The following is a 12,908-nucleotide window of genomic DNA, read 5'->3' on the forward strand; positions in this document are numbered from 1 at the left end:
TGCATGCTCGTATAGTGCTCAGTGCTGTACTTGCCTGGTGGCACAGCTCCTCCCACTGCCTGTGCAGAAGCTCTATGCGCTCGCTGAGGATTGAGATATCATCTGCGCTGATATACATTGACAGGGTCTCCTTCAGCAGAGAGAGGTGTGCAAGGTCATCTGTCCATCCTTCCACAGCATTCTCTAACTCCTTAAAAGAAGTGCACAAGGAAAACGGACTAGTTTGCTAACAAATACAAATTTGAATGTATTGATGAAGCACAAAGACAAGCATTGTTATCCCACTGAATTAAAGTCGTATCTGAGCAGACCCACCGTTTCAAGCAGACTGTTTCAGCCCCATTTAACAGAAAAAGAAAACACCAACCCCGTATGTACCAATATTGTCAGAGTTAGGAGGGAGGTGACTCCCCCAGTAGAGAATGATAGCTCAGCCTTGTGACAAGTAGTCACAAACTAATATACTACTCAAATCTCTCTAAAGTTCAAAGGTATTTGAAAATGCCAAGCATTGGTTTGGACTTCTCTGTATTGAAAATATTTTCAATCTGTAATCCATTTCTAAACTGTAAAGAATATAGCACAGAAATGTTATCTAATATCCCCCCCAGTAATCCCACCTTAAATAAAAAGCACTAAAACAACAGTTCAGATACCATGAGTTTAAATTTGAAGTTAGAATTTCTATAATAAAATCACACTAGTATTTAGCACTTCTACAGGACTTTTCAGACCCTGTTCTGATCTCACTTTGATTAGATCTAAGAACCCTGCAGGGTTTGCATTATATATGCTGTCCAAATGTTACACGGGTAGTTTCTTGTAACAGGGGTGTCCGACTGGTCTGCGCAGTCAGTAATGTGAAGCCTATTAAAAATGGAAAAGTTTACTACACAAAGACAGGCATAGATGAGACAACAGTCAACAGAGAACACTTTACCTTGCAACGAATCTGCTCTGCATGCAACTCATCATGGTGTTCTGGCAAAGGCTGAGACAGCTTTTTTTTGAATGATCTTAGCTTCTCCAGGGAGTCTCCTATACCCTTTTCAGATTTTTCCCAGTCCTGAAGGCAGAATGTTTATTAAACTTCAATTCAGATCTGGATTATACTTATGTCAGTTGATTTGCCTAACTTACCACTAAACAATGAAAACTTTTTCATAATAATAACATGCCCTGAAGTCCCCCTCTAAAGAGTACTTACAGTCTCAGAGCTTGAGTCGCGTGTACAACTGTGTCAAATTTTTTGTGTGTGGGTCTCTGCTAGTAGAAATACGCAAGCCAAAGCCTCCTGTTAGTACAATGTTGTCTAGACCTAACTCCATCCTTTCAGAAAAGCCTCTCCCTGCCAAAATTATTTTTCACTTCCTTTCTTGAATGCCTGTATTAAACACACCACTGTTCTTTGACAGCAACTCCATTCAGGTGTATTAATCTCCAAGAAAAAAAATAAAGTGGTTGGGGACACTGCAAATTGAGGTCAGATTGGAGTACCTACAGTATCTCCTCTAAATTATGATTCTGGCAGCTACACCCATGTTTAGTGGTTGTATGCTTTCCAAAATTTTAAATGTGTCCAATGCAATCAAACCATATCAATCATCATGTGACAGTATGGTTTTACCTGCTTCACCTGCTTGTTAAAGCCTATTAAAAAGGTACTCACAGGCAGAAAAATCTCTAATAAGCCAGTTAACCCATAAAGAATGCCAGTTGTATGATATGAGAAAATACTGAACTTGTTTCTCTTAGTCTTCTGTTTCAGGATATTCTACAACTGCCTTTGCATTTATCTCCCATCTTTTTCCAATCTATGCCAGTATTTCATGATCATTTTTGAGATGGAAAATTACAAACAACAGATCTTGCAAAACTCCCCTCTCTTTAGTGTCTTCTTTATTCTCTCCTTAGTAAGTAATATGACCTTACATGACAATAGTCTGTGATGTTCCTAATGCAACACATACTCTTCTAGAATATACATTTGTGCTTCCCCTTTGGTCAGAAGACCACTAAAAAATCATGTATTTAAGACCAAGATAGCATAATTTAATAAAGGCTTGATATCTATGAGACAATTTATGCAATTAGCTTCCATATTTTCAGTGAGACAAAATACCACAGAACTTTTAGACTCCCTAGATAACAGCTTTCATGACTAAAATTTCCTGACATAATTCCCTCACTAGAAGCTGAGGTACAAGGAATAAGGCTTGAAAGAGAAGGAAAAATTTACTTATCTGAACTTTTCCAAAATAGTATTTCCTTTTCTTGCACTGTTTTGCTTCTTGCTATTTACAAACAAAACTAAAGTGTCTAATTCTGCAATTCCATTACACCTCTGAGGCAATTCTAAAAGCACTTGCCCTATTCTGTTAATACACGCAAGTCCAATTTTCCTTATCCTCCCTAGAACGAGTAAAAGGGAAAAACAAACAGACCAAATTTAAATTCCAGCCAATCATCTTCAGTACTTAAAGTGAGGTTAGCAGGCATTCTGGACATTGCTTACATCAAAATAAAGTTCAAGTCTCCCTTCTTCAAGATCACAGAAGTTTATCTAAATTAGCAAATACTCAAGACACGGGAAGGAAACACAGACTACTACATTGTTAGATCTTGACATTTGCATGCAGAGGGAATAAGGCAGGTCCAATTTTCAATACGGTATGTATAAAATTAACCAGCATCGTGCAAAATAAAATATGGTTTTGCTCTATGTTGAAAATAGGACTGGTAGGAATATCCTTTATTGGCAGTGTTCTGGAAATATCAACTAACATACAAGCCTACTGTGAAGTATTACCACTCCTAGTTTCAGAGGTGGTGAAATGAAATCGTAAGCTCACGTAGCATATATGCAATTCCTGTATTTGTGCTTATCCCTTGAGAATGCTTTTCTTCAACAGGGTTCACAGTGAGAAACCATGAACTTGCTGAAGAGGTACAGAAGAAATCACACACTTACTTTCAGTAGCAAAGCAAGTTGCTTCTTTTGTTGCTCCAGCTGAGTGCTTGCTATCTTCCAGCGCTCCTGAATTTCAGTGAGCTCTGTCTGCAGGGATGCCTCAGCTCCACTGTCAGCAGAGAGCAGCAGTTGCTTCCCAGCTTCCACAGTGAGGATATAACTCCCTTGCTGCCTTAGGAGAACTTTCTCTTTAAGCTGAAAATATTAACAGTTTTCTGTCAGCTTTGTCTTTTTAATTGCAATTAGCAATTCAGTATAATTCATTCTCAAGCCCATACTTAATTGATTGTGTACCTTGGCTTAAGCATGAGCTACTGCCCCAATGCTTTACCCTAACTTTTTTGCAATCATTTACTGCCAGGCCTTTAGAAAATTTCTCCAAGGAGATAAAGACATAAAAGACTTCTTTCCCCCCATTAATATCCATTTCTCAATTGCTGTTAAAGAGAAACAGATCCTCTATAAGTTTTATTATTATATGTATCTTTCAGCCAAAAAGCTTGAAGACACCAAGCTGCTAAATAGGTACCGTTAACCTCACACAAAGATGGACACTCAAGATAAGCTTTTTTGTTAGCTAGAATACATTGCTCAAACAAGACACAATTTTTTTTTTTTTTCCAAGATGGTTTCGGTACAATAGCTACAAAGCAAAACCAGAAGCAAACAAGGCTCAAGAGAGAGGGCCCAGTATGTTCTCTGTTGCATGTTCTTTATGAACTCCAACTTCACTTCCATCACACTGCTGCTTCTGGGTCTAGGCCAGTTCCAATGAAGAACTAACATCCAGCATTGCTTTCAGCAAAGCAGAAAGTCTGAATCAAACACATTTTTAAGAATGTTTTAAATGATGAGGGTTGTAAAAGAGGTGGGGATTTTTCCCTCTTTGTTCAAACACACTGGACATACCTGCACTTCATCCAGTAGAGCTCTGGCTTGCTGCAATGGGATAGGAACGCTGCCCAGCCCACTCACTGGCTGACAGGATATTTCCACCAGCCACTTGCGCAGCTTCTCTGCCATCTCCCTATAGCGTTGCCACTGGTGAATCTGGCTGTCAATGATCCCCCTCCTCTGTTGTGCCCGGCGAATTACTCCTTGCCATTGATTACTTAGAAGAGTCAGCTTCAGATTAAATTCATCCCTATTACAAATAGATAAATAAATAAAAATAAATAGTAATCTTCATACTTTGATCTGCTTGTTTAGTGAAATAAACTGAAGGGAAAGCAAAGAAGGTTTCTGGCTGTCAATTATGAAACACTAGGAGAAAAGCACTGAAGTCTCACGATAGCTGACTGAGGATGTGAACGTCACACTTCAGGTACTGGGAGAATCAAAGGGCTCCGATTAAAAAACCCAAACTTTTAACACACAAAACTCTTTTACCTTCTCCCCAAAAATAGACAAAGAAAACCCACAGGCTTTGCCAGCTTGGATTAGCCAAACTCAAAGTAAATCACAGAGATTTCACAATTCTCCCCCAGATTTACTACTGAGCTCAAAAGCAGGCATAAGATATGCACAGTATTAAGAAAATTCTCACATCCCAATAAACAGTTCATCTTATATTAGGACTACGATACCCTTAGCAAAGCCAATACATATGCACAAGTGTGAAGCCACTGGTGTTTCACTGATTTTCATTCAGTTGATCACAAGCGTTTAAAATAAAACCTCAGACAGCAATGAATTCCTCTTCCATCACATGTAGGCTGCAGGTGTTCTTAAATGGTGGTAGGGAATCCTCTTGGTAGAGGCAAGCCCCCAGCTGGCACAAATGAAGCGTAACTCACTAAATCTGCCACTGCAGGCTCCTTTGGCAAAAGTGACATTTTGAAAGTACATCAAAACAGACAAATATGTAACATGCTTGATAACCCGAGACAAATCTTTGTCAGAGAAGCAGCCTCAAGGCTGTTGTATTCCCAAATGCATTCACACATTCACATACCCCACAGCATCCTAAAGAACACTGTCTTATTTAAGAACCGGCTAATTAATGGCTTAACCACGGCAATAGCAACTTCTGCCTCAGTAGAGCATGATCTGTACACTGACATCTGCTACCTTCTCTTTTTGGAAGTCCCCCACTAGTCTAAGTATTACTTCACATAATCATCAGCAGCGGAAACACAGAAATGTCTACCTGTCATCCACCTGTCCTTGTTCTAGGAGGTGCTGCCCGTCAGAGATAATTGAATGCAAAATCTGCTGGCGGCTGAACATCTCTGCCTGGAATAGCTGTTGTACAGGAGACAAGGATGTTAAAACAAGATCTTACATTTTAATTCTATCTGTATGCATTGGTAAAACTGAATTTAATCTCATTTCAAATTAATTCAATAGGAGTTTTGTCATGAACTTAAATAGAAACACAATTAAAAATCTCATTGCTAGAGTTATTTGCTGCTTCTAGTAATTATTATTAGTTTTTTTATAAAAGCTAAAGAATATCAACAGGAGCTAGGTTTTATGTCGCTGAGTACAATTGTGTGACTTACACTATAATTTACAGCAAAATCCATATAGGGTATTTATTGCATCGACAGAAAGGGCACTTTTTATTTTCTGACATGTTTAAGAATATTATAGCCCTTTGCCTTGTTAAACTGAATTTATGCACAGATTGTGTGTGATAGTGTTATCCAAGTCTTTAATACGATTTTACACTGCCAATAGAACTTTAAAAGAAATGGACAGCCAGGTGTAGGAGCTAGAAACCAATTTTCCACTTCTTCCAATTTTTCCAATTTTCCCCATCAGTCACAATAAACTTTCACAATACTTTTAAAACTCCCTTATTCCTTAAATATTACTAAAGAAAAAATTACCTAAGTACTACTCAAGCAAAAATGACTTAAACATATACTACTTGAATTTATTTTTAAAAACATCTTTTCTTTTAGTAATGGACCATGTCTCTAGATAAGGTTGTTAGGAATATTCTTATGTTGATGAAGGTACACCCAGGCATCATCAGCTCAGGACTAGACCCCCTCCATATTCAAAAGGTTTTCAGAGAGATTAAAAGAGAACATATGCTGGTATGAAGCTTGAGATTTGTTTTTCTTTTGTTCACGATGGTGTTCGCAGTTGAAATTCACCCTTGCCTGAATTAAGAGCCACTGTTCCCCAAATCAAGATTACGCCCCTGTTATATGGCTTCCCATCAGCTCAGATTGTGATGTACCTGTCCCTGGATCTGCAACTGCCAGCAAAATACTCACTGGCACCTGCACAAATAAATCTCTCAAGCACATTGTATGTAGTTTAGGACTTCTAGATGATGGACTAATTTTTCAAAATGAGATTTTGCCTCTCTGAGTTAATTTTGAAAATGTTACCCAGGCCATAAATTTTTCCACAGAAAGAAACAGTGTTATCTAATTTCCTTGCAGAAGTATTTGATAGTGTTGTTTGAATACCTTGGCTCTTATGAATGACTGAGCCTGGACGAGAGGGAAACTAATTGCTCTATTATCTCATTAACAAAACCTCAACTGTGGGGCTGAGAATTTCAGAAAGCTGAGCAAGAAGGCAGAAATTTTACTTCCTGTCACATCTATTTCTGTCAAGTTAGGGGGCATGGATGAAGGACAGGAGACAACAGCATCTACCAACATTGACGACAGATTAAGACTAAACAGAACACAACTGGTTAAGAAAAAAAACAACAGCAAAACCCAACAAAACCAAACCCTTCAAAAAGGACAATTTTAATTTTTTTTTAAAGAGGACAGATGAAAGAAAAAAGCTTATCAAGCATGAGGAACTCTACTTAGAGTGGAGGCATTCAAGCCCTACCCAAAAGCAGAGAGACATTTCTGTCAACATCCACTTGCTCTCTGCCTGTATAGTCTCTGTACATAAGAAAAAAGCTCTGTTATGTGGGACCATTTGCCATTCCAATTTCTTCTCGTATGTAGATCACTATGAATCACAGAAATAGAAATTCAAAGGAGGAGGAAAGGAGGGCAGGTGTTGGAATGCACAATACCAGCACACTGGAAAAATTTCAGTAATTGAGTTGGCAAGGAACTTCCCCTTCCCCTGCCAGCACTTTCTCAAATGCTTGTCTCAGTGCATTCCCACCGCGCAGGAGTCCCGAGCATTGCACCAGGTTTGCAAATGGATATCTGGAGAATTGTGCAAGAATGACTACAACACTTGTCTGATGCAGATGCCAGTGTTAGTGCATGATATTTGAAAAAGGTATCACTTCCACATTGCTAGTTTGTAAATTTCAGTGGGAAGTTATTTCTAAATAAGGCCACTGAAGTAGCTGGGGTCCTCTTTGAACAAACCCCAGCAAACTTATAAGCCAGCACTGGAAAGCTGATAACAGAGCTGGAGGCACTTCAATATCCATTCTGGGAATGCATGTGGAAACAGAATATTTTCACATTATCTTCAAAAATAAAAAGCAAAACAATCTGGAAATTCATCTGAAGAAGTTTAGATTTGACCCTTTCAGTTGTGAGGAATGGAAGAAAATTCTTCATAAGTATCAGGAGGCACTGCAAAGAACATTGAGTACTGAATACATTTAGATTATATAAAATGGCCAAAAGCTTTAGGTTAAAAAAAAAAAAAAAGCCATTTACAACATTTTCTCAGGATGAATGGCAGTATTTAGAAAATCAGATATTAGTTCACTAAATTCTGACAGATGACTTTACAGTTGCAATAAAAAAAAGCTTCAACAGACTGCTATAGTAAGTCATCTGAGCTAACTGCTCAGATCAAGATTTCAAGAGAGAATTAAGCTGACATCTCAAGACAATTGGATACAAGAAGATTGCCATTAACCCCTTTCAAAAAATTACAGCTATGACTGGACTCAACAACAGTAGGAAATTATCCACTTAGACAGTAATGATTTCTGGACATTCAAATCTCAATGACCTGAGATGTCTCAACTTACAAAGACACCGTCCAGTTAACGCTGGCAGCACTGAGAGGAAATGAAATGGATGACATTTGTGAAGCAAAAGCAGTTAAATGCTAAAGCAAATGTATGCTAAAGCAAGCAAAAATATTTGTGAATTATTTTCTGTTATCAAACATTCATCCAAACACTATGCTGTGAGATATACAGCAAGAGGAGGGGGAAGGACATGACTCTCCCTACAATCTGGCCTTAGTCTATGGGTAGGTCAGCTGAAAAAGTTGTGGGAACTGAAACTACTGCGGCCGCATGGGAGCTTTGGTATGAAAATTGACTTATCTTACTTGATCTTTACCAGAATTCTTGGCAGTAACAATATGGGTGGAGAAAAAATGTGCATCACTTGACTTTACTGAAGAATCATCCTCTAGTAAAAACTCTGAATCTGTTCTTCCCTGCAGCAAAAGCTGGGCTAGCTCTTGATTTGTTACAAACAGACAAATTACTCCAGCACACAGCGAAGATCAAATCAGTTTGTTCTCCAAGGAAATGTTACCAAATGGAGGCCCCATGATGAGGTATATAACTCAGTATATGACAGAAAAGTCTTCCTTTAACATGCTGTTCAGACGCTGTATATGTTGGCAATTTAATATCAAAAACCAAAATCAGAGTAAACTGTAGCAATCATAGATTTTCTCCAGTTTGGACTGAAGACAAAGTGCCGAATTGCATGAGAATAGTTAGGTCCTATGGGAAGACCAATAAAAACTCTGATCTCCTTGGTACAAACCAATCTGAAGTAGATTAAATGTAGGAGGCAAGCACTCGCAGGCACAGTGACACATTATACACAAATGCAGACAGACACTCAACTCCTCCCCAAACTGGGTATTATTGATATATTTGCACGCTTCTGTTTTTAAGTTAAGATATCCTCAGACGGTGCAGGCAAATGTAATTCAGTTCAAGGCATACTATTATATTAGTCCACAAAAGAATGCGCATTCCATTTATGTATAAATAGTATGTGTTGTAGTTATGTATAAATACACATGATGACTTGCCTCATGTGCCCTCTGTTGTTCCAATAGGCTCTGGTAGTTTCCTGAAATCTCTGCCGCCAGCTTCTTCTCAGTCTGAACTAATAAATCCATCCAAGTCTCACATTTCTCCAAGAAGGTCTGCTGCTGCAGCAAGAAAGACTGCAGCTTACTGAAAGACAGAAAGATGGATTCAGGTAAAGTCTCTTCCTCACACACAGTGTTAAGGGTCTTACAGTAACTTTTCCAGCAGAATTTCAAATCAAATGGTAAGATTTTTCCCACTCAGCTGCCTCATTCAATTTATCTAGTCAACACTTTGAAAAGTAGCAGTCTTCCTCATTTCAAATTCTGTTCATTTGTAGTGAAACCCACATCTCAGCTCCTGGCTTCACTCTTTATAAATAATTACACAAAAGAAAAGGAGCTTTGGTTAATGAAATATCTGAAACATTTTCGATATTCTGTAAAAGGTATACTTTCTAGCTGTTGTAATCTAAGAAAACTATACAACAATCTTTAACTATCCCCACCTGAATCTCTCTGTTGTCTGAGACGAGATCAGAGACCAATGTCTGTTCAGGTTCTGCATCCTTTTGATTTCTTTATCATTCAGAGGAAGCCTGTAACCCAGCTCATTAAGACGGTCCAAATCTGGGGTCATGCTGCTGAACTTCAACATCTGATTCTGCAACAAACAACGAAAACGACAACTATGAAGTTCAGTAATTACACTATTATAGACTGTAAAATTATGAACTAGCACTCACTCAACTTGGAATGGTCTTGGTTGCCACCAAGTGGCAAGCAATCCCCATGCCAGGGAAAAATTGCATTTCCAGTTTTCAGCCTCTGGTCCCAGACCAGGAGAAGACTTATGTTCATGCTTAAATGTGCACAGAGAAGTAAACTCAAATTGCACTGAAGCGTTTTGTTGAATTGGGGATTTCCCACTCAGAGCCGCAAAAGTAGGCTAGTGTTTGAAGCCATATGCCGATATTGTCAAAAATCTGAGCCTTTTTCCTTGTTTCTTAGCGTGAATGCTAGGCTAGCAAATTCCCATTGAACTTACTCAACTTTTTAGTTTTCCGTTTTGCATTACAGAAACACTCAGTTCACTACATTAGGAAAATGTCCTCGGTTTTAGCATGCCCAAAGTGCAACTATGTGTATAGTTAATCCTGATAGAAAAATAATGGAATCCTGTAAAAAAAAATCAACATTTTTAAAATGACAAAAACAGCCTAGATGACAAAGTTCATCAACTTCCTTTGAGGGCCTCTGAAAGAAGAAAAGGGGTAAAAAAAACCTCCACAAAAAGAACGAGCAAAAGAGCTCAAATGAAGATCACACGATACAGTATGAATGTTTCTTTAATATATAGATATCAAGATACTGAAAAAAAATAGACAACTTCATCCCTAAACTAAATACCACTGAGACAGGAATTGCATAAATTGAAAAAAAAATCAAGAGAAAACAAGATGAAGGAAATCTTCAAAAACTGCTAAAATTTCCTTTTCCATTTAGATTTGGTACTAATTTTATCCTAAACAGTTTGCGTGTCCTTTTCTTCTTTACTCAGGGGCAAAGTAACATGGATGGTCACTCCTCGACTGCCATCAAACTTCTAAGTTCTCAGTCTTACACTCTGCATGTGTGACCTTAAATATGTATAGAATATGTGTATGATATTTGTGCATACCCTGTCCTAGAAACAATCAGGCTAACAGAAAAAAAAAATAAAAAAAAATCAACATTTTCTGTGTTTATTAGCCACCTTGAGTTCCTCCATTCTACTCTGTATTGCTGAGAGATCAGATGAGTGACTGGGATCCTGTCCTTTCAATATTTCTTCTGCTTCTGTTATCCAGGCTTCAAGGACTTGAAGGTTCTTGGCAAAAGTTTGATAGTCCAGCACTCCAGCCTTGAACAGAAAAGGACCCACAGTTTAAGAACGCTGGCCACATAGCATCCACATTGACATTACACTCCTGGTTATTCTCATTATAGATTTGCAAACAGCTATATAAGGCTAGGAGCAACTGTAACTGCTGCTTTGCTTGCAGACTGTGGAATTGTTTTTTTTGTTTTTTTTTTTTAGGTTAAAACAGTGGATTTTTGATCACAAAAGGCACAACTTCAGCAAAGTACATAAAGATCTCCTTGCCTTGAAATAGATAACCTTCTCTAACCTCCTTTTGTGAAACTAACTCCTCTGCTTAATTTAGTGTCAGCAAAGAGAACCACTAGTTGCTATTAATGCAATTTGAAACAAAAAATTTCTCTTATGTTTTTTTTTCCTCACAGCATAGCGATGTTATAAGCACATTCTAGACAATGCCGGGTTTCTTGGGTAAATCCTCTTGTCACCCAAACTGAAGCCACTACCTTTGTTGCTTTCTCACCTGTATACTTTCCTATATTCTGCCACTCCTCTTTTGCTCTTTAGTCCCTTGTGACATAAGCAATTAGCAACATCTACTGAACGGGCTTTGACACAAATGGTAGGTATCAGTCTGGTTACTGGTATTAATAGGAACTGTAAAAATCAATTCTACACGATTATTCAGAATCTCTCATTTGTTTTACTGCTGAAGAACTAGCTGGGAAGAGAGGTTGCTTTCAGGGGAGCAGTAGCTGTGGATTCAGCTGTTAGAACTATTGCTGTCTGCAGAAAGCATGGTACCCTTGGCATTCTGGATAGACACTTTCCTCCATAAGGTTTGCTATCCTTTTCCCAGAATTTGGACTTTCTTATAAGGTCTTTATGCTGGACATGAGAATATTGTCTACTTTCAGCTTTGGCTTTCAAGCAAGTCTAGGAAATGTTGATGAACGGGTTAACGCCATCCTCTTTTCCCAGGCAGTTTTAGCTAATTTATGTTTTTAGGTACCCCAGGATGATCAGGTTCAAGGACTGAAAACACTCTCCATACCTGAAGTACAGCCTGTTGCTTGCGGAGAGACTGTTCTAGGGTTGACAGACTCTGGTTCAGAGAAAGATGATCAGACTGTATAGCTGCTGCTGCTGAAGCTTCCACCTGGCTTTTTAGCTCCTCTCCCAGTTCTTGAAGAACAACCAGTGACTCCTGCGCTGTCTTCAAATCCATGAGTATATCCTGTGGCAACACATTGCATAAAGATATGAAAACCTTATACTCTGCTGATGTCCCCCTCCCCGATTTAAAGGACAAATGAGATGACCAAACTTCATCACTATGTGAAAAACTTGTGTTTACTACTGTATTTCAATGCCAAAGTGTCCATTCACACTCTGTATGAAAAGGAAATGATGGCCAGAATAAAAAAAATAGGTACTTGTAAACAGAGGAACAGAAACAATGGACTGTTCAGCTACCTTTGAACAAGTCTGAGTTACTGATGAGGCAATACTTACTGAAAAACCTTTTGAATCCACTGAAATGTTGGTCCTAAGCAGTGGCAGCCCTCCATGTGAGTCGATTCAGGTCTTACTAGACCTCCCCTTTTCCCCCACTATGAATTACCAGGGGGGATGAAAAAATAACTTCTGTAGAAGGCCTAACATAATTGCTAAAGAATGGGACACTGGGAAATAAAGAAATTATTTGAACTAAGCAATTTGAACTGCCAGTCCAGATGACTATGGCAGCAAATGCTCGAAGAGCTCATTAATGTGTTCATTTTTCTTCTTGCAATGGTTTTGCTTACACTAAGAAAATTAACATTTTAAGTTTTGTTTTTTTTCTTAATGACCCTTAACATTAACTTAAACTCAAAAGAACCAAAACGTAACCACAGATAGGAAATAAACTATTCTGCTGCCTTGAGATACAGTCTTGAAAAAGGAAGAATCTCAGGGTTCCAGATTGAATGGTGTCCTTCCATAAGGAAGGATAAAGACATCCCCAGAGCATACACAGTCTCTTTTCATTCAGAAAAACTGAACAGCCTTGATTGGTGGGAATACAGTCAAAGGATCTTGTGTTTCTTTCTATTATAAGGAACTCAATAGATTTGG

General features: G+C 38.4%; 1 protein-coding gene across 1 annotated transcript in view; it reads right to left on the reverse strand.

The window, feature by feature from the left end:
- SYNE1 (spectrin repeat containing, nuclear envelope 1) overlaps window positions 1-12,908 on the reverse strand; it is a 247,402-nt gene that overhangs the window by 40,038 nt on the left and 194,456 nt on the right. The window contains exons 115-123 of the mRNA XM_009884058.1: window positions 11,845-12,027; window positions 10,686-10,832; window positions 9,439-9,593; window positions 8,930-9,077; window positions 5,121-5,215; window positions 3,881-4,115; window positions 2,972-3,166; window positions 941-1,066; window positions 35-190 (exon numbers count right to left, since the gene is read on the reverse strand). Of these exons, the coding sequence (XP_009882360.1) occupies window positions 35-190; window positions 941-1,066; window positions 2,972-3,166; window positions 3,881-4,115; window positions 5,121-5,215; window positions 8,930-9,077; window positions 9,439-9,593; window positions 10,686-10,832; window positions 11,845-12,027 (1,440 nt within the window). The remainder of the gene's footprint in view (window positions 1-34; window positions 191-940; window positions 1,067-2,971; window positions 3,167-3,880; window positions 4,116-5,120; window positions 5,216-8,929; window positions 9,078-9,438; window positions 9,594-10,685; window positions 10,833-11,844; window positions 12,028-12,908) is intronic.

This window comes from Charadrius vociferus, unplaced genomic scaffold, assembly GCF_000708025.1.
Source record: "Charadrius vociferus isolate BGI_N301 unplaced genomic scaffold, ASM70802v2 scaffold494, whole genome shotgun sequence".
Lineage (NCBI taxonomy): Eukaryota > Metazoa > Chordata > Aves > Charadriiformes > Charadriidae > Charadrius > Charadrius vociferus.